Source organism: Geotrypetes seraphini, chromosome 15 (genome assembly GCF_902459505.1).
Source record: "Geotrypetes seraphini chromosome 15, aGeoSer1.1, whole genome shotgun sequence".
In the NCBI taxonomy this organism is placed as follows: Eukaryota; Metazoa; Chordata; class Amphibia; order Gymnophiona; family Dermophiidae; genus Geotrypetes; species Geotrypetes seraphini.
The window spans coordinates 38408477-38436029 of NC_047098.1; the positions used below are offsets into that span (position 1 = coordinate 38408477).

Below are 27553 nucleotides of genomic sequence, written 5' to 3' on the forward strand. Positions count from 1 at the left end.
ACATCAAAAACCGTCATAAATCGACACTTGGATGTTCAAATGCCAATTTTTGAAGCTGAACTACTGAACATCTAGTGAGGCATTTTGCTCGCTGTGCACCTAGAGACCTAGGTGGCATTTTGGGAGGTATGGTATGAGCGGGCTTTGGGTGGGCTTAGACTTGGATGTTTTGCAATGATAATAGAAACTTTCCAAAACGTCCAGACGAAGACTTATGCATTCTGACTTAGACCTGATTTACAATCATCTAAGTGCCAAAAAGGTGCCCAAACCAAGGTGACCACTAGAGGGATAAAGTATTGATCCACATACTCCCCCAGTGGTCACTGACCCCCTTCACACCCCACAAAGATCTGAATGAAAGAATACATACCTGGCTCTAGAACAGCAGCACCTGGTATGGGAAAGCCTAGCAGAGTCATGTACTGTTGTCTGCCTGGTGAACCAGTGAACCATAGAGAGATGTATCCAGGCCCATAAGCCACTCTAGCCACTACATTGATGGTGCAAAGTGTGAGCCCACCAAAACCCTGCTATAGTGCAGACAGGTGCCATCTGCAGCCATAAGGGCTATTGGAGTAATATACAGATGGGTATGGGAGATGTGGGGGGAGGTTTGGAGGGCTCAGCATAAATCATAAGGGGGTTATGATAAGATATATACCTGGCAACCTTTATGTGAAGTTCACAGCAGTGCCCTCTATAGTGGACTACTGCTATGGTTACCATATGGCTCCAAAAAAAGGAAAAATGGGCTCCGGTTGGGAATGGATATTTTCTGCTTTGTTCTTTATGTGCTTTGAGCTGCCTGTATTTTGCAACTGTGACTATATGAAGGTAAGTACCATTACCTTTACAATTTAGTATGTCAAAGTCTACTTGGTTGTAATATTTGATAATACATAAGTACTAATGGAAGGAAACAATATTTTGTGAAAGTGAAATTATATTTTGGAACAGTTTGCGTTGTGTTTTTGACTAAGTTTTTTCAGACATGTATTTTACTTCTATTGCTTTAAATGGAAGTAAAACCCGGTTGTCCCAATCCATCCTCCTTTTTCTGGAGCCTTATGGTGTCTACCCACTACTCTGTTGGCATGTCTTTGCTAGTGTCAGGTCTATCCTAGAGTATACCCTTATCAGTTAGGTGTTTTGGAGGCAGTGTATACTGTACACATCATTCTCCATGTACATATTCATTGGGGATATCCTGAACATCTGACTGGCATGGGGTACTCCAGGACAGACTTGGGAAACGCTGGTCTATGTGGCCAGAGTATACAAATGCTTGCCTTTCTCACGTCCAACTGGTCTGGTTTAGGACGTCTTCAAGTTGAACGGTTATGTGGTTGAAAATGAGGTAAAACTTTGGACATCTTGGCATTCTGAATGTCCTGTTGCACAAGACGTCCACATAGATGATTTTCGGGACTTCAATATTTGGACGTTTGTTTCGAAAATGGACCTTTTCCTTCATCCGAATTTGGATGTCATGGGGTAAATGTCCAAATTCAGACTTAGACATACTATTGCAATGCCCCTCTATGGAAACAACTGTTACAGATGAGAAATAATGCTTTTTCCATCAACAAGCAGGGCTGAGTGAGGGAAACGCCAAGGGCTGCCTAAGGCCACTTCTGGGTGAAACCACACCCACACCTAGCCTTAGGCGAGCTTAGGTGGCCCTAAGCACCTCCCTAGGCTTGCGAAAATGCCTACAATGTAGGTTACCATCCTCGGGGCTTTTTTAAAAATTATTTTTAATGTACATCTTGATTGGCTGGCTAGACAGCGGTAGGACGTCTACTGCTGCCTACAATCGGGACACTGTTTATAGAATTTGCCCCTTAGTCCAGTGATTTTCCAATTGATTTGTTCTGTATTTTTCCGATGAAACAAAACAAGTAGGAAATCACTGGACTAAGTGTATAGCCTTCGAAGGAGACTATTGGTTGGGCTGAGAACTTTTCAGCAGCCCCTTGTACTGCCCGGGATCCAGGTCACTTTCAGTCTGCTCCTAGGTGAATGTATTTTTCTGTGCTGCAACCTCACCTCCATTGCCTCACTAAGCAAAATGAATCAGTGAGAAAGTCCTTTCTTGAAAAGATTGGCAGCATAACACAAACTTGCACATTTATGGACTCAGCTCTTTAAAATGGCAATAGTTATATAGTAAACCAGGGATTTATTTATTAAACAACGTCAAGTCAGGATCACTGTAATGAAAAGGGGAGCTGAGTTCTGACTTTTAAGCCATTCTCCTTATTGTTTCTCTGCAACAGTTTTGCCCCAGCGCAAAACAGCTATATATTGGGCAAGTGCTTTAATCCAATTCTTAATTTACCTTAATATAGTGAAACATCTGTACTGTGAAGTCATCATTTAAATCTTCAAGAATAAGAGTGCTACCCATGTTAGATGTTGTGTTGTGTAGGTCAAATATAAGATCAAAGGCATCATCACTACCTTTAGGACCAAATATGGAATTGATTTTCTGAGCTCTTTTCACTTCATATAACATATCTTCAGTTTCTTGCTCGCTGTTAATGTTGGTAGAAAAAAAGATAATAATTAACCATGTCACTTTTTCTTTATTTTCTATTTCTATCACACTTATATTCTGTCTTTTACCTATGAAGGAGGACTCGCAGGGAAATTCTATACATTTTTGAAATAATATTGCGTAAATAGAAAAAACCCCAGAAATGAAAGCTGATATAGACCATATTAAAATAAGAATAGCCTTACTAGATCAAAGCAATGGTCCATCTAGCCCAGTATCCCGTATTCATGGAGGCCAATCCAGGTCACAAGTACCTGGCAAAAACCAAATAGTAGCATGCCATGCCAATAGTAGCATTCCATGCCACAGATCCAGGACAAACAGTGGCTTTTCCCATGTCTGTCTCAACAGCAGTTTATGGACTTTTCCTCCAGGAACTTGTCAAAACCTTTTTTTAAAATCAAAGGCAAAATTACAGCTGGCTCCATTTTGTGAGGAGCCAGCTGTAATTTTGCCTTGTTAAGAAGCGTGGAGTATTCCGAATTATATGGATCCCCTGAAGTAGCCGTTTTCGGGCGAAACAGAAAGTCTTTTCTGTCGGGACTATGAAGTTTCACATTGTCAGATGAGTGATATTTGATATTTCGGTTTTTCAAAAATCACGCAGCTTCACGAAGTTTACATGCTTATAGCTGAGCTGATTGCCACATTGTAGGTGTTTGGGAATGAATTCTCCTTTGTGTTTTGGACAGATCTAATAAGTGATATCTTGAATTATATTAAAAATATTGAAGAAAACGATAAAAGACTGAAAAAATTTAGAAAAAAAATCTAATACTTTGATGTATGAAAGTTATCTATAATTGTACGGAGTTTTTTTATAAACCCGTGATGATGAGAGCGGCTTAGGGCTGCTCTCAATTGAGGTTTATTTTTCTCCATTGTGTTTTATGATTTTGTCTACAGTCTTTTTCTGTCCGTTTTGGTATGAATGAATCCCTTCTACCTAACAGCATTTACAATACGTGTTGATTCAAAGTTTTTTGTGTATAGAAACATAGAAACATGATAGCAGATAAAGGCCAAATGGCCCATCCAGTCTGCCTTTCCACAACATCTGCTATCGCCTCCTCTCTCTATGAGATGCCACATGCCTCTCACATACTATCTTGAATTCAGAAACAGTCTTCATCTGCACCATCTCCATTGGGAGACTATTCCATGCATCTTATGCACATTTATGCCACATGGGTACTTAAACATCTATCATTTCTCCCCTCTGCGCCTTTCTTCCAAATTATACAGTATACAGTATATTGAGATCTTAAGTCTGTCTCCATGTGCTCTCTGATTCAAATTTTTGAGGGACCCTGAGGCCAGGGCCGCCATCAGGGCAGTACTACCAGTCCTGCATTCAGGGGCCCGGAGCTGACAGGGGGCCCGGGCCAGTAGCGTACCTAGGGGGGGGGGGGGGCGGTGCGCCCAGGGTGCACGCCCCAAGGGGGTGCACAGGAGAGAGAGCTGAACGGGGACGGTGGGGGACCCGCGGGGTTAAATATAACTCAAGCCGCGAGGCTCGTCTTCTACTCCGACTGCCCTGCCGCTCACACAGCCGATCGGAAGTCTTCCCCGACGTCAGCGCTGACGTCGGAGGGAGGGCTTAAGCAAAGCCTGCCCTCCGACATCAGCGCTGAAGTCGGGGAAGACTTTTGGTCGGCTATGTGTGCGTGGCGGGACAGGCAGGAAATAGAAGACAAGCCTACGCGGCTCGAGCTACATTTTGCTGAGAAAGTTGCTAAGATGGGCTGGGAGGCAAACGGGGAACACAAAAGGGGGAGGGAGTGCGTTTTGGACACAAGGCATGAACTTGGGAGAGAGGAAGGGAGGGAAAGAGATGCTGAGGTTGGGGAGGGAATGCATTTTTGGACTCAGAAGGCATTGGCTTGGGAGAGAGGAAGGGAGGGAAAGAGATGCTGAGGTGGGGGAGGGAATGTTTTTGGGCACAGAAGGCAAGGACTTGGGAGAGAGGAAGGGAGGGAAAGAGATGGTTGTGTACACGGGGAATAGAAGAAAGGAGAATTTTTGGTCATAGGGAGGGAGTGAGGTACAGACAGTGGCATACCAAGGTGGAGTGGGGGCGGTCTGCCCCGGGTTTACGCCCCAAGGTTTACAGCTGGCCATCCTCCAGTGTTCTCCCTAGGCTGGCAAACTGTGTCTCTTTAGCCACTTGAGTGCCACCGCCGCCATTGGGAACAGGCCGGTGCCAAGTTCTCCCTGCTTTTCCCTGTGGGGCCGACCAACTCGCCCCGCGGGGAAGAGAAGCAGGGCGAACTCGGCGCCGGCCTGTTCCCGATAGCAGCAATGGCAGCCTATTCCCCAGTGGCGGTGGCAGCATTTTCCCAATGGTGGTGGCATAGGGGAGGGCAAGGAGAAAGAAAGAAAGGGGGGGACAGGGAGCCAGAAAAAAAAGAAAGAAAGGGGGCTGGGTGAAACAAAGAAAAATGGGGCACGGAGAGAGAGAGAAAGACAGACAAACAGAATGAAAGGGGGTATGGAGAGAGAGAAAAAGAAAGAAGGGGGCAGGGTGAAACAAAGAAAAAGTTTGGGGAGGGAATGAGGTCTGGAGGAGAGGAAGCATACAGGAGGCTGAAAAAAGGGAAGAAATATTGGATGCACAGTCAGAAGAATAAAATGCAACCAGAGACTGATGAAATTACCAAAGGTAGGAAAATGATTTTATTTTCAGTTTAGTGATCAAAATGTGTCCGTTTTGAGAATTTATATATGGTGTCTATATTTTGCACTATGGCCCCCTTTTACTAAACCGCAATAGCTTTTTTTAGCGCAGGGAACCTATTTGCTTCAAGAGCAGCGTGGGGCATTCAGCGCAGGTCCCTGCGCTAAAAACCGCTATCGCGGTTTAGTAAAAAGGGAGGGGGAATATTTGTCTATTTTTTATAGTTGTTACTGAGGTGACATTGCATAAAGTCATCTGCCTTGACCTCTTTGAAAACCCGCGGAATATAAATGATAATTAACATTTTCTCTGCGTACAGCGTGCTTTGTGTTTTTAAAATTTTATTGTTGGTAGATCATTTTGACTTGGCCACAAAGGTAAGGGGGAGGGAGGGGAGCTGCTGAAAGAGTCTACCTTGACGTGGTTGCAGGCTTACAAATCTTTTGGTCAAAGAGTGCGGCGACAGAGAAAAGTATGTATGTATTCGGCCCATGGAAGAAGGGGGGGGGGGGGGCGGGGGGGAAGGGGTTCGTGGGGGGCCCAATAGGATTGCTCAGTAAGGGGCCCAGAAATTTCTGATGGCGGCCCTGCCTGAGGCCTTTATACACAGATGCCTGGTTTAAGAGGTTTAAGGAGGCTAGGCATCTCAAGCCCAAATTATGACTTTTCCCACCTCTGCTGCTGCTTCCCTTTACAGCAGCAGCAGTGATAAACAAAAGAGGTGTGGAGCTGCTTTCTCTATGTCTGTCATTGTTGGCTCTGCTGGTCCCACCCCCTCTGATGTTGTCTTCCTGTTTCAGGATCAACAGAGCCAGCAGTGGTGCGCACAGTGGAAGCAATTCCTCTTCTGTTTTGTTTTGTTTTTTTGCCACTATTGTTGCTGCTTCTTCCCCTTTTAAGAAACGTCACTTCAAGACTTCCATGCCAGTAGTTAAAGCAATAGCTCAATCCCAGTACTGCAGCAACATTAAAAATATACATATAGAAAAGAAATGATTTTTTTAAAATGACGATCCTACTGATATTCAGCCTGTAGTGGTAAACGTTTTTGACAGCACGGGGCAGAATTAGGCCCAGATATTCAGCGTCAGCACTTATTTAGGTACTGACACTGATATCTGAATAGCGCCTGGAAATTATGCAGAGGCAGCCAATATTCAGTGCCATAAAGCACAGTTACTTACCGTAACAGGTGTTATCCAGGGACAGCAGGCAGATATTCTCACATGTGGGTGACGTCATCTACGGAGCCCCAGCGCGGACAGCTTTTCAAGCAAACTTGATTGAAGTTTCAAGTTTGCTACACTGCACCACGCATGTGCATGCCTTCTTGCCCACTAGAGGGCGCATCCCACCTCGTGGTCCTCAGTTCCATAACTAGCAAAGAAGCCATCCTCGGGGAGGCGGGCGGGTTGTGAGAATATCTGCCTGCTGTCCCTGGATAACACCTGTTACGGTAAGTAACTGTGCTTTATCCCAGGACAAGCAGGCAGCATATTCTCACATGTGGGTGACCTCCAAGCCAACCAAAAAAGGGCAGGTGGGAGGATGGCAATTTATGAAAACAGATTACGTAACACCGACTGGCCAAACCGGCCGTCGTTTCTGGACAAAGTGTCCAGACAATAGTGGGAGGTGAACGTATGAACCGAAGACCAAGTGGCAGCTTTACATATGTCCTCCATAGGAGTAGATCGGAGGAAAGCAACCGAAGCTGCCATCGCCCGGACCTTATGCCCCGTGACTCGACCCGGGAGCGTAAGACCAGCCTGAGCGTAGCAAAAAGAAATACAAGCAGCCAACCAGTTGGACAAGGTGCGCTTGGAAACAGGGTGTCCTAAACGATTAGGATCAAAGGACAAAAACAATTGAGGAACCTTCTGATGAGACCTGGTACGTTGGAGATAAAATGCCAACGCCCTCTTACAGTCAAGCGTGTGGAGCGCCGTCTCGCCAGGATGGGAGTGGGGCTTAGGAAAGAACACAGGAAGGACAATGGACTGATTGAGGTGGAAATCAGACACAACTTTAGGTAAAAATTTAGGATGGGTGCGGAGAACCACCTTGTCATGATGGAACACAGTGAAAGGCGGGTCCGCAACCAAAGCTTGCAACTCACTAATCCGTCGAGCAGATGTGAGGGCAATCAGAAATACCACCTTCCAAGTAAGGAATTTCAGGAGAGACTTGTCGATAGGCTCAAAGGGAGGTTTCATCAGTTGAGCCAAGACAACATTCAAATCCCAAACGACAGGAGGGGGCTTCAGAGGGGGACAAACATTGATTAGACCCTTCATAAAACGCGTCACCAGAGGATGAAGCGAAAGAGAACGTCCATCCAAGTGCCGATGGAAAGCCAAAATGGCACTGAGATGTACCCGGACAGATGTCGTCTTCAGGCCGGAATTAGACAAATGTAACAAATAGTCCAGAACCGAAGACACCGGGACCGAATCCGGATCCAGATGACGCGAGGAACACCAGGAGGAAAACCTGGTCCACTTTTGGGAATAACAAAGTCTGGTCGAGACCTTGCGAGAGGCTTCCAAAACTTCCCGCACCGACTGAGAACCGGAACCGAAGTCAAGGGGAAAGGAACCAAGCGGTCAGGTGTAACGCCTGAAGATTGGGATGCAACAGCGAACCCCGACTCTGAGATAGCAGAGAGGGAAACACAGGCAGAAGCAGAGGCTCCCTGACACTGAGTTGAAGAAGCAGGGAGAACCAGTGTTGACGAGGCCACCAAGGCGCAATGAGAATCATAGTGGCTCTGGATGACTTGAGACGAACCAACGTCCTCAAGATCAGCGGAAAAGGAGGAAACGCATAAAGGAACCTCCCTCCCCAGTCGAGAAGAAAGGCGTCCGCTTCCAGACGGTCCGGGGAGTACATTCGAGAACAATACAGGGGTAGTTTGCGAGTCTCCGGGGAGGCAAACAAATCCACTTGTGGAGTCCCCCAGCGGTCAAAGACCTCGCGCAGGACTCTGGAGTTGAGGGACCACTCGTGCGGCTGGAGAAGCCGACTGAGTTTGTCTGCCAAGCAGTTCTGTTCCCCCTGGATATAGACCGCCTGTAGGAAGATGTTCTGGGAGATCGCCCATTCCCAAAGGCGCAGAGCTTCCCGGCAAAGGGACCAAGAGCCTGTCCCACCTTGCTTGTTCACATAATACATGGCCACCTGGTTGTCCGTTCGAACGAGGACTACCTGATCGCAGAGCAGGTGGCAGAAAGCTCGAGCAGCCAGAAAGATGGCGCGAAGCTCCAACACATTGATGTGTCAGCGTCGGTCCTCCACCGACCACAGACCGTCCGCAGACCGTCGAGATGGGCCCCCCACGCGTACTCCGAGGAGTCCGTGGTCAGAACCTTGCGATGCGGAGGGACGAGAAAGAGCAAACCCCTGGAAAGATTCGAAGAGACGGTCCACCAACGGAGTGAGCGTCTCAAAGAAGGAGTCACCGTTATGCGAGAAGAGACAGGATCGCACTCCTGGCGCCACTGAGAGGCCAGAGTCCACTGAGGAATTCTCATGTGCAGTCTGGCGAACGGCGTGACGTGGACCGTAGAAGCCATGTGGCCCAGAAGCATCATCATGCGCTGAGCCGACACCATCGGCAGCTGAAGGATGAGACGACCCAACCGAACCAAAGCCTCCAACCGCGGAGGAGGTAGGAATGAACGGAGGCGAACAGTGTCCAGCACTGCGCCTATAAACTGAAGCGATTGGGTCGGGCATAATTGGGACTTGGGAAAGTTCACTTCGAACCCTAGTCGTTGAAGGAAGGCGATAGACTGTAGGGTCGCTGAGATAACCCCTTCCCTGGTCGGGGCCTTGATCAGCCAATCGTCCAGGTAAGGGAAGACCTGAAACCCCCGAGACCGCAGTGCTGCAGCGACTACCACCATACACTTCGTGAAGACTCGAGGGGACGAGGCCAGGCCGAAGGGGAGGACTCTGTACTGCAGGTGCAGCTCGCCCACCTGGAACCGTAAGAATTTGCGGAAAGCGGGATGCACCGGAACATGGGTGTACGCTTCCTTCAGGTCCAGGGAGCACATCCAGTCCCCTTCCTCCAAGAGAGGATATAACACCGGAAGTGACAACATCCGGAACTTCTCCCGGACCAGGAACTTGTTGAGCTTCCTGAGGTCTAGAATGGGGCGTAAGTCCCCGGTCTTCTTTGGGACCAAAAAGTAACGGGAGTAAGGTCGGAGGGTACAGGTTCCACCGCCCGAAGCCTCAACAAGGCCCTGGCCTCGGCCATGAGGACGGGGAGCTGGGTCCGGTTGTATGGGCAAGCCCCCGGTGAATGTTCCGGCGGCGCAGAGCAAAAGTTGAGAGAGTAGCCCTCGGAGACGGTCCGGAGCACCCAAGCGTCGGATGTTATCTCGGTCCAGGCCGCGTAAAAGGACCGGAGTCGACCCCCTATGGGAAGGGGGTCCGGCGCGATGGCGGAGGGGGGCCGGCCCCATCCGCCTATCCCGTCAAAAGGACGGCGCCGGCTTGGCAGGACCCTGCGCTGGAGTTTTGGTTTGTCCCCCTCTGCCCTGTCGAGGGGGGCGCCGAGGCGGTGGCCTTGAAAAAGCCGGGGTCGACTTCTGAGGGTACCTCCTCGGGGGAGGCCGGAAGGGTTTCTGCGGCGTGGCTCGAGGTTTCGGACGGACCAAGGAGGCTAATGAGCGCTCCTGTTCCAAGAGCCGTTTGGTCGCCGCCTCCAGGGATTCATCGAATAATTCGGACCCCACGCAAGGCAAGTCCGCAAGGCGTTCCTGCAGGTTTGGGTCCATATCGAGGGTGCGTAGCCACGCCAACCGGCGCATAGCTACCGCAAAGGCCGACACCCTCGATACCAGCTCAAACGTATCGTACACCGCATGGAAAAGGTACAACCGCAATTGAGACAGGTTGGACACAAACCTGTTGAACCCTTCCTTGCGGGAGTCCGGCAAGGCCTCACGATATTGGGGCAGATCCTTTACCATGCCACGTAGATAGGAGGAAAAGGTAAAGGCATAATTTAACGCCCTGGTTGCCATGAAGGAATTGGCATAGAGGCGACGACCAAACTTGTCAAGGGTCCGACCCTCCCTGCCGGGCGGAACCGCCGCAGAAACCCGGGAGGGTTGAGTCTTTTTGAGCGCAGACTCGACCAGTAGAGACTGGTGGGAGAGTTGAGCTTTCTCAAACCCCTTGGGTGGTATCGTCCTGTACTTGGACTCCATCTTAGACGGCACCGCTGCGACTGTAAGAGGTGAAGTCAGGTTCTTAAGCAAGGTCTGATGAAGGACCTTGTTCAGGGGCAGCCGAGGGGATTCCCTTGGGGGAGCAGGAAGGTCCTGCTCCTCGAGGAACTCCTTAGTATATTGCGACCCAGCCATGAGGTCCAGGCCCAAGGCACACGCCATGTCCTGCACAAAACTAGAGAAGGAGGACTGCCTGGCCGGCGGGGAGGGAGTTCTCGACCTCTCCGCCGAACAAAAGGGGGAGGGCTCGTGAGAATAACAGGGCTCCCTACCGGACCCCGAGCCCCATGAGGCCAGATCTAATGGTCTCGAGGGGGTCGGGGAACGTCTCCGCCTCGAAGAACCCCTGGGAGACGTCCCAGGCGTCCGAGGAACCGAGGTACGCCCCCTTTTCCTCGGCGAGGAGTCACGAGAACCCCCTCTCGCAGGGGAACGGAGAAGCCTCGGGTTGTCGAGACGAAGCTCCGAAACCCGCAAGGCCTCGCCCCCGAGCGGCGAGGAGCGGCCACGTCGCCGAGGAGAGCCTCGCGAACGCTTCGGCTTCCTCGGGCGACGCCTCGCCCGAGGCCGGCCCGAGGGCGAGGAGCCCCGGGAGGACCTCGAGGAGGAGGAGGAGGAGGAAATCCGTCTCACTCTGCGCACCTTGTCCCGGGGCCGAACGCTGCTCTCAGGAGGGGCCCCCGAGGTCGAGGGCAAGGTCGAGGCCGAGGTCGGTGGTGCCCCGGTTAGCCGAGACCGAGGGAGTCGAGACCGAGGTCGCCGAGGTCGGTGCCCCCGAGGCCAAAGCAGTCGAGGTCGCAGCCCGCTGCAGTTGTTCGAGGGCGCCAGACAGCTCCAAGGAAATCAATGCTCGGAGCAGGTCCTGGAACGCCGGGATCCCAACAATGGTAGGCAGGTCCGAGGCCGGGGGATGCTCCCTGGAGGGCGACCTCGGTCTCGAGTATTCCCTCGGTGCATTAGTGGCCGGAGTCCTGGGCGGGGCCGAGGACGACCCACCCGCCTCAGAGGAACTCGAGGATGGCTTCTTCAACGACCCTGGAGTCGGGGATGGAAAAGAGGACTTACCCGAGGCAGGTTTGGTCGCAGGCGTCGGCTTCGAAGTCGAGGTCGAGGCATGCGGCGACGCCGAAGGCGCCGAGGCCGAGGTCAAGGCCGGGGCCGAAGCCGAGGCCGACGTCGAGGCCTTCCCGGGCGCGGAGTCAACTGTAAAAAGCTCCGCCATCCTGGTGCGGCGTCGACGGAGCGCTCTAGCCTGAAGAGTGGAACACCGATCGCAGGAATTAGTCGGATGCTCGGGTCCAAGGCAGAGCAAGCACCACCGGTGGGGGTCAGTGATGGATAGTAACCGCTCACACCGGGTGCATTTCTTAAAGCCCGTCGAGGGACGGGACATGAAAAAGAAAGGGGTCGGGAACGAACGAAGTCCCGCGGCCGCGGCTCCCGGGAGCCCCCGGAGCCGAACGGAGGAAACAAACCTTGTTTTTTTTTTTCGACGAAAAACGACGGACTATGAAGGAAAAACAATAAATAAAGCACAGCGACCGAGCTAAACAACCCAGACGCGGTGTCAGAAGGCAGAAAAATAGGAGCTCAATTTCCACAGGGCTTCTGGCTCCGCGGAAAAAACTGAACTGAGGACCACGAGGTGGGATGCGCCCTCTAGTGGGCAAGAAGGCATGCACATGCGTGGTGCAGTGTAGCAAACTTGAAACTTCAATCAAGTTTGCTTGAAAAGCTGTCCGCGCTGGGGCTCCGTAGATGACGTCACCCACCCATATGCTGCCTGCTTGTCCTGGGATAACTGGACAGCTACCAGGCATAGTCTCCCAGTAGAGGTGGCGGAGACAAAGTCTATGTCTGAATTCAAGAAAGCGTGGGACAGGCACATGTGATCTCTTAGGGAGAGGTGAAGATAGTGGATGCTGTGGATGGGGAGACTTGATGGGCCATTTGGCCTTTATTTGATGTCCTGTTTCTATGTTTTTGTAACCATAAAGCTCTATGACCTCACAATGCAGGTGTAATGAGCCTTAACCTATAGGGAGAGGAGGAGATAGTGGATGCTGCAGATAGGCAGACTGGATAGGCCGTTTTCCTTTATCTGCCGTCATGTTTCTATGTTAGAATTGCATTATATGTGGTCCATTGTGCTCAGTTAGCTATCCAGGCACCAGCACGGAATGCCTGTGGTGCCCAGATAACTTCTGGATTTGCCCATACTCCACACCTGGACCATTTCCCAGAACCCTCATCTAATATTGCCACAGTGGTTAGTGCTAATATTCTGTAGTATTATCTGGTTTAATATCGCTGAATATTAGTAACTGGGTCGGTCAATATAGCATATTAGCAACTGGGTCGGTCAATACCCAATATTAACCCTCTTGCCCCATTAAATTATTTTTTAATATCAGGCCCAAAGTTTCCAAAATTACAGCTTCCTATGGTTATTCCAGTAGTCATTTACACTGATATTTGCATACATTATACTTCAATTCTCTATCCTGAGTGTTAATCTTGTCAAATTTGTGGCAACCCTCCTTTTAAAAATTTTAAGCAATAATCCATAATGGACATATCATTAATTGATAATTACAGTAATACTAAGAGCCTTTATTCAGACAAGGCATCTACTTACAAGCAATTCCTTACCCAATTGGGATGAACTGTGATGACTATGATAAACTAAAACATTTGGGGTCGATATTCAGCCAGCAGCGATGAGCAGCTGGTAAAACTCTTCCAGACATGAGCTGGCTTAATCCTGGATATTCACAGCTGGGGCATGCACAGCTCCTGGCACTGACAACCCAGGAGTTAACCAGGGCATGTCTGACAACCCAGGAGTTAACTAGGCACCGGCTGATACCCAGACCAGGGCCCAGCTAACTCAATGCATAAAAGACTTTCCTGCCTCAATCGCCTCAAGCCCCAGCCAATCAGGTTTGAGGACCCACCATATATAAAGACAAACTGCATACTTCCCAGCACACCCTGAAGAAAGCAACAGCCTGAAGGCTGAAACATCAGTTCTACCAACCCAGATGCAGCCAGACCCAGACAACTGCAACAATCAGCACATAAAGTTAGGACAGATGTTTTGCTCTCCTAACTTTATGCTCTAAATCCACCCCAGCCTGCCCCTAATCTAGTCAGTTATGAAATGGCTAGTTAGCAGTGTTATCCAGCAGCATTAATTGGTAATGTGCTGCTGAATATCAGCGACAGCTAGCTCAGTGGAGTTTAACGGAGTGGAAGCTTCTCCTGCCTGGTTAAACCCTTTTGATTATTAACCTCTTTAATTCATATAAGTAGTATTGTAAAAAAAAAAAAAAAGACACGACATAAACATTTTGGGCTCCTTTTATCAAGCCGCGCTAGCGGGGTTAGCGTGTGTGACTTTTAATCACGTGCTAACCCCCGTGCTGGCCATAAAACTACCGCCTGCTCAAGGCAGGCGTTAGCGGCTAGCGCAGCCAGAGGTTTAACGCGTGCTATTACGCGCATTAAACCTCTAGCGCGGCTTGATAAAAGGAGCCCTTTGTCTATAACCAGCAACATTGTTCAAAAGCAAACTGAACAATTTGCTCAGTAAGCATTTTTAAATCTCAAGTAAATCTACTTTAAATTCCCATCATCTCACCCACCCCATGTTACAAAGTAACTGAAATATCCACAGGATTGACCATTTTAAAATCCTGATGCATATACTGATGCATTCAAAGAAATTAATATTATTGATCTTAAGCAATATTTGCCAAAAGAGAGTATTTCTTACCTAAGATGTTCAGTGTCAAAAACTCGGTTCAGATCGCAGTCAATATACCTAGCACATTTTTGCACTGCTCTTGGATTGGTAAGAAAAGGCTTCACCACCATGCCTACTCTTTGAATTTCAGCACTGTTCTCCAGCCAGTGCTTAACTAACAACACTCCTGATAATTCATTGCCATGAGTCCCTCCAAAGATAGCAACCCTTCGTACAGGAGCAAGCTCGTGATCAACATGGCAGAAGGCCATTACACTACGTGTCTTATAGGAAGTGCTGCAAATCCAAACAGAATAGACTCAAAGTACCACAACTGATTCCGAGTAAAGAGTTAGAAACAAAAAAGTTACAGAATTCTATGTGACAGAGTTCTGTGCCAAGGTCAGAAGTGAACTACAGCATGTTTACAGTTGTCAAATAACTCTTCAGAGAGTTCGCTGCTGTGCTTGGGCGTTGCCAAAGTGTGCTCCCACTGAAAGCCAGCCCTTCAATTACCATGTTTGGGAAGTAATGTGTGCACATCAGCTAAACACACAAACTCGAGTGAAGATGCACATCCAGTATTTTTATGGAATCCTGGGGAATACAAAGTGCACTGCTTTCATAACTGCATTTCTTTACTACAGCTCAAAGATAATTCCTACTCTCTATTGCTACTGTAATCTAATAAAAATGTATTTCTACAAGGAAGATATCATGCAGTTCAAAATGATCTGTATCATATTGTCAGTAATCCTCATTTAAAACCCAGGCTCCATTTACAATTAAAACCAAAGAATGAAAAATACTAAAAAAGCAAAGAGTAGTTAAAGAAAACATGTAGACTTCAAAGCTTCTTTTGTTAAGTTTTTAATGCAAGATATTTGATAAGGCAGGTCAATATTCAAAAGCACTTAGCCAGACAGTGCATCTGAATATTCTTACAGAGTATCTCAGCGTCATGTGAATAGTGCTGGGGCAAAGCATGGGTAGAGCCAGGACAATCCCAGAACTTATCTAGAGAGCAAAAATTTTCAGGGGGAAAACAATCAATGTGGGCTACTCTTAGGATGTGTTATTTTACTGTTAACCACCATTATTAGTAAGTAGGTCTTATTACATCAAATGTATCTAGATTTATCAAATGAGCAGAATCATGTACATATGATTCGATTTTAGGAATATTTGATCTCAAGAAAGAGTCCTCAAAGATGGATAAAGGTTCAAGTACTGAGCCATTAGCCGATACTATTGGTCATCCTGGTGGATTAAAAGTAGTCTTGTGGATCTTGGGTAACATGTACCGTATATATTTGGTCGCACGGGATGCTGAACTTTTAAAAAGTTTTTTTCTTTAGTTGTTATGAATCCTGCTCCAAATGCTATATCCACTAATTTATAAATCTCTTCCTTGAGATGTTCTGTGGGGTCATCATCAACAAGAGGTTTGTAGTATCTTGAGTCATAGTCATTTCTGTTTTATATCACAGTTCCCCCCACCTTTATTGGCTGGTTTGATGACAATCTGATTACTGGAGGAAAGTGAGTGAACTGTGTAAAACTCCTCCTGTGAAGTTGAAATGCCTCTGTTTCTTTCTTTTCACTAATGCAGCGATGTCTTTTGTAGCAGACTGAGAATGCTTCAATAAGAGGATCTTTGGTTGTTGATGGTATCCATTTCTTGACCTATCTAAGTGGTCACATGTTGTATTTGGAAACGCATGTATAATCTGGAGTTTACGGGTAAAATGGAAAAGATCAATTTTGGTTTGGAATGTATTGTATTTACAGGATGGCACAAAGTTAAGGCCTTTTTTCAAGGTTAGAGGGGGGTCGGGGGGTTCAGGTGGGATTAAGAGGGGTTTGAGTGGGGGTGTGGGGGGTCTGGGTGAGGGTGGAGGGGGGATCCAGGCTAGGCGATCTACGAGGGGGTTCCAGCAGGAGGGATTGGGCATCCCTCCTGCCAGTAGTCTTTGCGGGGGGAGGGGGGGGACAGGCTGCTGCTAAACTTATAGCGGCATGTGCGAGGGGTGTATCAGTCCTTGTTAAAATCCTTTAAATAGCGTTAATGTAAAAAAATAAAGGTTATGTGTGCTTCAAATATTGTATTCTAAAATAGCTTTTAACACTTATGTAAACACCAAGGTCCGGATTCTGTATAGGACGCCTGATCTCAGAAACCGATGGGTGTCCTATACAGAATCGTACCAAAGCCCGCATAAAAAGAACCCGATTTTCTAACTGACGCCATGTTATAGATGCTGGTTAGAGAATCAGGTTGCCGCTGAGCTTGTTGCGGCAAGGGATCTCCCTGCCACGATAAGTTTAGCAGCAACCTGTCCTCACCCCCCACAAAGACTACTGGCAGGAAGGATGCCCAATCCCTCCTGCTGGTACCCCCTCATAGATCACCAAGCCTGGATCCCCCCTCCACCCCCACCCCCACACGGACCCCCCACACCTCCACTTGAACCCCTCTTAACCCCACCTGAACCCCCCGACCCCCCTCTAATCTTTTTCGATGGATAGGTGGGTCCTCCCTCTGTCCAGCCAGCAGGCCCGCCTCCATGTGAATGGCGGGCCTGCCCCTTCCCAGTGCATTATGGGATGCATTGGGGAGGGGCATAAGGCCTGATTGGCCCAGGCACCTAAAGCCCCGCCCATAGGAGGTTATGATGAAATGTGTCCCTGGGACCTTTTATTTGATGTTCACTACAGTTCCCCCTAGGGTGCTGCACTCCCCTGCTGGAATGTCTGTGTGGCCAGTGTGCTAAGAATGCTGGCTCCTCCTATGTCCCAATGCCTGGTATTTGTGCGTTTTTCATTTGGACATTTTTTTTTCTGAAAGTGGTTCAAAACGATAGACACACTGAAGATAAACACATCTGAGAAATGGTCATTTTTTTTTTTTTTTTTTTAAAGGCATTTTCCTTTTTTTAAATATGGTCATTTTCTCCATTGAATTTTTGAATGTTTTCCCAAAACATCCAAAATTGGATTTAGATATACATATTGAAAATGACCCTCCACATAATTTCAGGAAAAATACCTTAAATACTCGTAAATAATTATTTACAGAGAGTACAGCTTGTCACTTTGTCAAGGGATATGTTAATTCAGTCACTGTTGCAATTCTGCAAAAATTATTTACCATTGCCATCATAATTACTTGCCCTTTGAATCATTTCTGTTGAGTTTAAACAGCTCAGCACTTCTACACAAAACTGAGGAAAGCAACCATACTCGAGTTAATCTTTAATCTCAGACCAGTCTAACAATGCTTTATATCCAGTTAATTGAATATGAGTGCTACTTAAATCATATCTTCAGCTTACTGAAAACTCAAAAGCTCTTATTTACTAAAGTATGCTAAGATTTTGCAACTACCTTGCGGTAATAATCAAATCATGGTAACTTCAATACCTCTGCATTAACTATAGAAGCATTCTCAGCATTTTTGGGAAGGAGTTGTACAGTTAACACAACAAAGTTGTTACTTCACCTAAAAGAGGGCAGACTCGTATATAACTGGATACCCCCTTTTAGGTGCTCCAATGCTGTGCAGTGAGAGGCTATTCTATAATAACATCTGGGCACCAAGATTCCATAGAATACTACTGTGACCTGGCATCATAAGAACATAAGAACATAAGCAGTGCCTCCGCCGGGTCAGACCATAGGTCCATCCTGCCCAGCAGTCCGCTCCCGCGGCGGCCCCAAACAGGTCACGACCTGTCCAAATCACCAGAAGGGGCCCCCATGCCACCTTGGTTTCCTATTGAGTCCTATCTTCCCATCAAAGTCCTAGCCCTCCGGTCTTGCACATGCACGACCTGGTCGGGTTTCTATACTTATTTTCTGGTTAGCTTTCTCAGTATCCCACGATCCCTTTATCCCTCAGGAATCCGTCCAGTCTCTGTTTGAATCCTTGTACCGTACTCTGCCCAATCACGTCCTCCGGTAGCGCATTCCAAGTGTCCACGACCCTTTGGGTGAAAAAAAAACTTCCTTGCATTCGTTTTGAACCTATCTCCCTTCAGTTTCTCTGAATGCCCCCTCGTACCTGTTGTCCCCTTCAGCCTGAAGAATCTGTCCCTATCCACCCTCTCTATGCCCCTCATGATCTTGAAGGTCTCTATCATATCACCCCTGAGCCTCCTTTTTTCCAGAGAGAAGAGCCCCAGCCTATCCAACCTCTCGGCATATGGGCAGTGTTCCAGCCCTCTTACCAGTTTCGTTGCTCTCCTTTGGACTCTCTCGAGTACCGCCATGTCCCTCTTGAGGTACGGCGACCAATATTGAACGCAATATTCCAGATGCGGACGCACCATCGCTCGATACAGTGGCAAGATGACTTCCCTCGTCCTGGTTGTTATGCCCCTTTTTATGATGCCCAGCATCCTGTTGGCTTTTTTTTGAGGCCGCTGCGCACTGTGCAGATGGCTTCAGTGATGCATCCACCAGCACTCCCAAGTCTCTCTCAAGACTGCTTTCTCCCAACAATGCCCCCCCCAATTTGTAGTTGAACAACGGGTTTTTTTTCCCCTATATGCATGACCTTGCATTTTTCCACGTTAAAGCGCATTTGCCATTTGTTCGCCCAGTCTTCCAGCTTGTCTAGGTCCCTTTGCAGGTCCTCACACTCCTCCCTGGAGCTAACTCTGCCGCACAGTTTGGTATCGTCTGCAAATTTTATAACCTCGCACTTTGCCTCCTTTTCCAGGTCATTGATAAATATGTTGAAGAGTAACGGCCCCAGCACCGATCCCTGCGGCACACCGCTCGTGACTCCCCGCCAGTCAGAATATTGGCCCTTCACTCCGACCCTCTGCAGTCTACCCGACAACCAGTGCTCTATCCATCGGTGCACATCCCCTCCCACCCCGTGGTTCCACAGCACAGCACAGCACAGCACAGCACAGCACATCTTACGTTTATACACCTGCAGTTACACCAGCCATAGACCTGGCATAATTGGAGTTATGTAAATAAGGCAAAGCTGCATATAACTTACAGTATGTGGCAAGTTACATGCATAAGTGGCAGCTCCACCTATGTCCCTCCGGTGACCTGACCTTATGAACAACCCATCCCCTTTACATTTACATGTTATGCTACTTATGTGTGCCTTTACAAAAAAGCTTTAGTTGCTTTGGGGTCAATATTCAGTCATTTAACTGGCTCTTGGCCAGTTAAATTGCTTGCTTGGGGCTAATTAGTCATTTTCAGCAGCACTTAACCACTTAGTGCCGCTGAAAATGTCCAGTTAGTACTGCACATAAAACTGACTATTTGGGGGGTGTTTCAGAGGCAGAAGCAGCGCTTGGCTGGTTAAGTGCCGATATTCAGCACTTAAGTGCCAAGCTTTAGACAGTGTCTCAAGCTGGTTGAGTGATGAATATTGCACTTAACTGGCTTTGGTTTAGCTGGCTCAGGCATTGAATTTCTGGGCATAATGCTGGCGGCAGACAGCAAAACACTGAGCAGTACCAGCTGAATATCAATCCCTTTAATGCCACTTAAATGCATATGTGTATACTTACCTATGAAAGTGCTGGTATTCTATACATTTACATGCACAAATGACATAACTGCATCTACCCCATCTTCCTTCTGTATTGTTATTTTTGTTATTTTTGTCCTATTTGTGAAACGCCATTTACTTAACTTGTTTTAATCTTTTTTAATTGTATTGTTGCTGGTGTTTTTTATTTTATTTTGTATTCCTGATTATTTTATCTGTAAATCGATTAGCTGTATAAGCGATAGTATCAAATTTTAATAAAAACTAAAAACTTGAAACTTGAGTAATGCAGTTAGCTACACCTCTTGATGTAGCATCAATTGTTCTGATTTTTTGGTGTGTGAATAGCCAGTTATGCCAGTATTCTATAATGGAACCTATGCAACTAGTTTCCTAGTTATAGAATTGCCCCTTTTACATCTGCTTTGAAGCAGGTTTAAATGCTGACATCCAGTAGCAAAGTAAGGGGGCAGGGGGTACTGTTCCCTCTAAGCTGAGCAGGAGTCCTCCACTTTTGGTCCTGCCAGTCGGGGGTGGGGGGGAGGGAGAGTGTTGTTTCAATATTAAATTTTCAAACTGAGGGACAGGCAAGCTTTGCAGAACCCCAAGGAACCTGTCTGTCCCTAGCAATTGAAAATACAATATTGAAGCACCACCTCCCGCTGGCAGCAATGCAGTTGGAAGACTCCCATTCAGCTTAGAGGGAACAGTGGCGAGTGGGTGGAGGAGCAGAGCTTTCCGGGCACTCTCTTAGCAGGAGCGCAACACAGCAGCACAGCAATAATGTGGCTGGTGGGGATCCTTAAGTCCTGAAAGCTGAAGATTCCCAGCATCTATTCTCCCCCCTCCCCCCCCCATTTCCAACAATGGGCATCTCTTAAATGCATTGCCCCTCCCCGGTACTTCTTAAATCAACCAGTCATCCAGATACTGAGTCTTACTCTGATACAGGTTTTATGGCCGCAATATCCAGACGTCTGTGGACTGTGGCCTGCACCCGAACCACCTTCTCAAGGCGATCTGCAGGTGAATCCAGAAAATACTCTGTCAGAGGACAGAGAAACTCCAGTTTGTAGCCATCCCTGAGAGCCTCCAGGACCCAGCGGTCGGGGATAATGGCCTACCATTCCACCAGAAAGGCCGACAACCGTCCCTCCAATGCACGGGACAGGAGCCACCAGCCTGGCATCAAAACTGTTTCTTTGCAGAAACTGCCAGACTCCTCGTGGACAGCTGAAGTCGAGACTTGCTGAAGCACGGTCTGGCAGATGAAGAGGACTGTTGGCCCGTGGAAGAGCCCAGTGGCTGCCAAATCAAGCAGACGCTCATTTTTACCAGGCCAATACGTGTACTGAGCAATAGGGCAGTAGCATATCAAGGGCAGGGCACTCCGCCCCGGTTGCAGGGAGTTGGGGAGGGTACTGGGGGAGTTGCGGGCTGCAGTCCACCTGCGCATGGCCGTCAGCTCCACCATCCCCTGCCCACTCTGATGTCATCTTCCTGTTCCAGGACATCTAGGTTTTTACTTCTATTGAACTCCACTGCTGAGCTTTTTGTATCGACTCCAAAGAGGACGTTACATGTTTATATTACTATTATTTAAAAAAATGGCTCTTGCAAAGCTTAATCAAATTTAAGAGTTGGTAGATGGTTTAATGTTAGAAAAATGTCTGTAATAATTTTATAGCTTTTGTTTGAAAAAAACATAATGGACAAATTACCAAATACAACCCTCTCCCCCTCCCCTATATTTATGGATTAAATAGATATTACAGCTCCTCTAACTTTACCCATCCGGTCATTAGAAAATAATTCATTCAAAAGTTTTATAATTCTGGTTGAGCCTCTGAGAACCCGCCCCTTTCCTCCTCTTTGGGTTTACAACCAGCTTGACTCTACAGTACTTGTTTGAAATGGGGCATGTGACTACTAGAATCTTGGGCTCGAGCTCTATAAATCTTCCCGCTCTTTTTTGCGTCCAACCGTTACTACTGTACATGCTGTGCGGCTTCAAGTCCACGCGCTTCCTTCGAGAGGGAGGGTGTGTGCGTGGCTTGTTCAAAGGGACGGCGGACACCAAGAGATTAGTGACGCACAGAGGTTCTGTAGCATTCTTGCGCCCCCTAGTTTCTTGTCGTGGTGAAAGGGTTCGTGTGTCTTTATGAAGCGGGACTGATTTTTTTTCAGGCATTTGTATTCAATAGTAACGCCTTTGTCCAACGTTTTCCTGTCTTATGCATGTGAGGGGCTTTTTAAAAAATATATTTACGTTTTCCTGCCTTATGCATGTGAGGGAAAAGGTGTGTGTGTGGAGGGGCTTTTTAAAAAATATATTTTAAAAAATCTTTTCAAAATGAGTAGCTTATTTCACTCACCTAGTTAATATGAAATGCCTGGATTATTTACAGACATTTCTTATAACAGATTGGGTAAAATTCATAGTTATTCAACTGAACTTAATAGATATCAGGAGAGTTTATGGCAGTAACTATGAGTCTTCCTGTTTTGTGTGATGGAGGTTATTTTTAGAAAAGCCACTGCTTACTTGTATAAATTACAGCAGCTACAGTTTTGAACGGGACATATTGACATGATTAGAGTGGGTCTGAGAAGTATACATGCATTTCCAATTTGGAAACTGCAATACCCACATATTTTTTAAAATTCTAATGATGGCATTCACGATTGCTTTGAGGCACAGGTAAATGTCTACTAATTGCTGGTTTGGACCTGGAGTTTGCAGGAATGATTTGGAATGCAATTGTGCGTATATTTCTGACATTTAAAACCACTTTTAAAATGCCAAAAATAAGTTTTTTAGTTTGCCTCCTTAATTAGCTATTCTTCCACATTCAAAACCCCATGGGATACTCTTTTTTTTAATACGTTCCATCCTCAGCATTTTTCCAGACCATTCTACTCACATAGATTTATGTTTAACCAGCAGATGGAGACATCATTCTATACAGATACTGTGCAGTCCCTAGATAGCCAGTGTTTCTCTGTCTCCATCAGATGGTAGGCATTGGTGTAGTTTGCCAATTTGGGGAGCAGAGGAAGCAAAGTGCAAACAGTCATATTGGCTGGGGGGGGGGAGCAAATGGACCAATTAAGCATTAGCACCCAGAACATTTCATGGTGGCCCAAACTATGCCTATCAATATCCAATGTAATCTGACAGTAGCCTGAAGAGACTAGGTATTTATGAACATTCCAGGAGTGGGGAGATCTAGTTTTCCCCTCCAATGGGCTACAGGCAGAAAGGCTTAGATTGGCTAATACCAATCTTGGAGCCCTGTAGGACCTGCTAGTGCAGGGTCTCCACTCCCCCCCCCCCCCCCCCATGCACTGTATCTAAACTGGGTAGAGGTGTGGATGCAGTGGTCTCTTTCTTCCTCCTTTGTGGTTAGGAGGGGCCAGGGACCTGGGGAAGTATTTTTCCTTTAGCTGATTATATTAAAGTTGTTAGAAAAAAGATGGGGGTGGGGTTCAAGTGATGGTGAGCTAGGAACAAGACTTGTCTTGCTGGAATTCCTAAAAAAACGCATTGTTTCTCTCACATACTTGTAAAGCTGACAGATTGAAATACAAAGACAACCAAATTTGGATATTTCAGAATTGTAGTGCACAATGACAAAAAACACCAACAGTTCCAGGAAGTGAAGAAATGATCGCACTCCCATGGTATTCAATTAGCTATGCTGTACTTAGCCAAGTTAAAAATTTGGTGGAGGAAAGAAGTAATCTATCTTTCAAAGGAGATGGAGATCGGAAAAGTTTTAATGCTGCACTTGCCTTACCTAACACTCCTACCTGGGAACAAAGACAGTGCAAAACGCCACAGGGTAGAATAGACAGTATGTCAGATATGTTGCTACAAGTCAACAGTGGAGAAAACCGTTTGGACACTTGGGGGGGGGGGGGGAGGAGAGTTGAACAAATAAAGATATAGTAAAGCATTTTACCTGTAGTAGGAGGGGTTGAATTTTCTGGGACAATGAGCTATCGGAGGACTAGTTAAAAATCTGATTGATTTGTTACTACTATTTGAATAAGCAAAGTGGTTTACAACTTTTCAAAATTGAAAGAGAAAGAAAAGCAGAAACAGCACACTAAGCAGAGGCAGGAGTGGGTAAGAATATAACATATAGACACCAACCAGCAATCCCATTCAGTGCGCAGTTGCCAGATCTCTGAATGCTATCTAAAAATAGTGGGTATTAAGCAAACTAAACTAAAGCTTAACTTTGTATACCAAGTCATCATTCTGAGAAGGCTCGACTCGGTTTACAGCAATTAAATAAACAGGGATTTACAAATGATAAATAGAAGATAATAGCAAAATTTCAAAAGAATGATTTTTCAAAATATTTGGCAAATAGAGTAGTTTTTAAAGATTTATGGAAAAATTGAAATGAACTGGAACTCCTTAAAATTAAGGGGAGATCATTCCAAAGTTGAGAGTTTAAAGACCAAAGATTGACTGAAGATCTTGACTCCTTTAATCCTTTTTTTAGAAGGAAGGGAGAGTTTAAATTGTTGGATTTGTCTTGCAAAGGAGAATCAGTAAACATTCCAAAATAAAGGAATAAGAGGATTAAAGATACCATGTAGAATTTTAAAAGAAATAAAAGCGCATTTAAATTGAATTCTAAAATAAACCGGGAGCCAATGAAGACTCTGAAGCAAAGGGGTCACATGGTCAAATTTACGTTTTCCAAAGATCAGCTTCGCAGCAGATTTCTGAATTAATTGTAATCTATGAAGACAAATTTTTGTAATTCTGAGGTAGATAGCATTACTGTAATCAACTATTGTGAAACAGTAGTGCAGGTTTATAGATGACATTTTTTTCAGTTGGGATGACACTGAACTTTTGGACTTTGTGAATTTTATGAACACCTGTCATTTTTCAATTAAATTTGACATTACTTACCATGCTACTGAATTGCATTTCTTGGATGTGAAAATTGGTTAGATCAAGGTTTTCGCACTACAGTTTTCACAAAAAAACCAGGCCGTAATTCTTTGCTCCATTATTCCAGCATTCACTCGGAGGCTTTGAAAAATAGCCTTCCTAGGTCTCCGTTTCTTTGTTACAGAAGAATTTGTGACAGTGTTCAAGAGTATGACACGCAGGTTCACGGAGCGGGGTTATCCCAGAAGAATTATGAAGAAAGCGGAGAAAAGAGCTCGCTGTAACCCCAGGGAACAGTTGTTGACATATAGGAGACAACAGGAGCAGTCTGTGGTTTGTGTGCTTCATTTTTCTCAGATGTCCTCAGTTATTAACCAGAGTGTTAAGAAATATTGGCCAATTTTACAAACGCACCACAAATTGAAAGATATACCATGAATGGTGGTTTACAGCAGGGTGTGGAACCTGAATGATAAATTGTGCAAAGCTGATATATGGACTGATCAATACAGGGGGCCTACGGGTCACTACAAATGCAATCAGTGTGTGATGTGTGATGTCATGTTGGAAGGGATGGCGATTGAAATTCCTTACTGAAGGGAAGTTACATTGAAGAGATCCACCACATGTGCCTCTGAATGGGTGGTGTATGTTTTGGTATGCCCGTCATACTATTTTTTAAATTTACGTGTTGGTTTTTTTTTTTTTTTTAAGTATTTCTTTACAATCCTTCAATTTAGTCTCCCTGCTTTGCAATGATCAAGTCCCAACGTCCAGGAAGCTTCATTATTCCATCCAAGACAGTTGCCAATTTGTTCAGTTGCCGAATGGCTTGGGTATAGGTGGAAAAAAGCTCTTCCAGAGATGCAAAACGATATCCATGCATAGATTGTTTAAACTTTGGGAAAAGGTCGAAGTCTGGTGGACTCATGTCCGGACTGTAGGAAACATGAGGTAACACCTCCCAGCCGTATTTGTGTAGTTTTTCAATGATGAGTGGAGAACTCCATCTTCCTCACAGCCAATCAAAAGTCAAACAAATGATGATTTTTGCTTATGATCATACGAACATAAGATTTGCTGCTGCTGGGTCAAACCAGTGGTCCATCATGCCCAGCAGTCTGCTCACGTGGCGGACCTTAGGTCAAAGACCAATGCCCTATTTGAGTCTAGCCTTACCTGTGTATGTTCTGTTCCAGTAGGAACTTATCCAACCTTTTCTTGAATCCCAGAAGGGTGCATTCCCCTATGACAGCCTCCAGAAAAGCGTTCCAGATTTCTACCACACTTTTCCCTTCTAACTTTAGCAAGTGCCCTCTCGTTCTCTTCACCTTGGAGAGGGTGAACAATCTCTCTTTCTCTACTAAGTCAATTCCCTTCAATATCTTGAATGTTTCGATCATGTCCCCTCTCAGTCTCCTCTTTTCAAGGGAGAAGATGCCCAGTTTCTCTAGCCTCTAATCATTACAGACAAAGTTCCATGTGGAAGAAGTATCACAGCAGTGTATTATGATGTTTTGCAAAACAATGTGCAGAAAAATGCACAAAACCTGGCCTCAGTTGCTCTTGGCTTGGCCACTCATTCTTCACGACAACGCTCACCTGCACATAGGGAATGCTGTTATTGAAAAACTACACAAATACTGCTCTTGTTTCTGTGGTGTTGGCTTTCCTCCAAGCCGGCCTTTACAAGGGACTTACAGTTGCTTCCCTTCAGGTCCAAGTTACAGGGCTTTCTTGTTTTAGAGCTTGAGATTGCAAGTCTATGCTGGTGTCTCATCCAGACATAGCCAGATCTCTGTTCAAAGCCCCGTTCCCTTCGTGGGATCTTAATGTGGTTCTGAGAGGTTTCAGCCAAGCCTCGTTTGAGCCTCTGAATGAAGCGTCACTGATGGATTTGACACTTGTGGCTGTGACTTCAGCCAGACAGGTTTCGGACTCTAAGCTCTTTCTTGTAGGGAGCCTTTCCTTAAAATCTCTGATACTGGAGTCTCTTTACAACACCATTCCTTCCTTCATATCGAAGGTGGTTTTAGAATTTCATTTCAACCAAGAAATTCGATTACCAGCATTTCAGTCCACAGGTTTCAAGAAACAGGACCAGATTTTAAAGAAGTTGGAGGTGGGAAGAGTGATTCTTAAATATCCTGAGGTCACCAATGAGTTTAGGCTTGAGTATCTTTATGTACTGACTAATCCAGCTAGATGAGGTGTACCATCTTCCAAGACCACATTTGCTTTGTGGATCTGGAGGGCCATTTCCTCTGCATACATTGTTTGTGGGAAACAATCCCCTGTCTCCATCAAGGCACATTCGACCAGAGGCATGGCTTTGTCGTGGGCCGAAGCTAGGGCAATCTCTCCCGAGGAGATTTGTAGGGCGATGACTTGGTCCACTCTACATACATTTGCTAAATTTTACAGAGTGGATGTGACGTCAAGGGAGGACTCGGCCTTTGGGTTTTGGTCCTTTGAGGGGTCACGAATCTGTGGGATGAAGACTGATTCTTAACAGTTACTCCAACATCCTGTATTGTTGTAGATTGTGGCAGTGGTGGTAGTGGTAGAGGAGACTTAGGTATGTTTTCTTTGTTACAGAAATACTGGCTGTCCAGGGTCTTCAGAGGACCTATATAGGTGAAATCATCAAGCAACTTGTTCTCGCTCTCCTTCTGCTCATTGGAGAACATAAACCTATGCATCTGGACTGGTGTGGAGGGACTCAATGAAAGAAAATTAGCAGGTAAAATTTAATTTCTCTCAGAGGCAAAGTCTCCAAATCAGTTCATTTTAAACATAACATGGCAGTTATGAACCTTACTCCTAAATCAGGGTTTGTGGAGTATGAACTCAGTCTCTTAAATTTATTGCTAACAC

The 27553-nt window shown here is 46.3% G+C and overlaps 2 protein-coding genes across 3 annotated transcripts in view; one reads left to right on the forward strand and one right to left on the reverse strand.

Moving 5' to 3' along the window:
- Window positions 1-14690, reverse strand: part of ASPA (aspartoacylase) — a 30446-nt gene extending 15756 nt beyond the window's left edge. Inside the window, exons 1-2 of the mRNA XM_033922907.1 lie at window positions 14265-14690; window positions 2345-2540 (exon numbers count right to left, since the gene is read on the reverse strand). Of these exons, the coding sequence (XP_033778798.1) occupies window positions 2345-2540; window positions 14265-14506 (438 nt within the window). The 5' untranslated portion in view covers window positions 14507-14690. The remainder of the gene's footprint in view (window positions 1-2344; window positions 2541-14264) is intronic.
- Window positions 14691-21897: 7207 nt separating this feature from the next.
- Window positions 21898-27553, forward strand: part of SPATA22 (spermatogenesis associated 22) — an 84267-nt gene continuing 78611 nt past the window's right edge. For both annotated transcript variants that reach the window (XM_033922469.1, XM_033922470.1), the window contains exons 1-2: window positions 21898-21998; window positions 27275-27419. The gene's annotated coding sequence lies outside the window, so the exon portion shown is untranslated. The remainder of the gene's footprint in view (window positions 21999-27274; window positions 27420-27553) is intronic.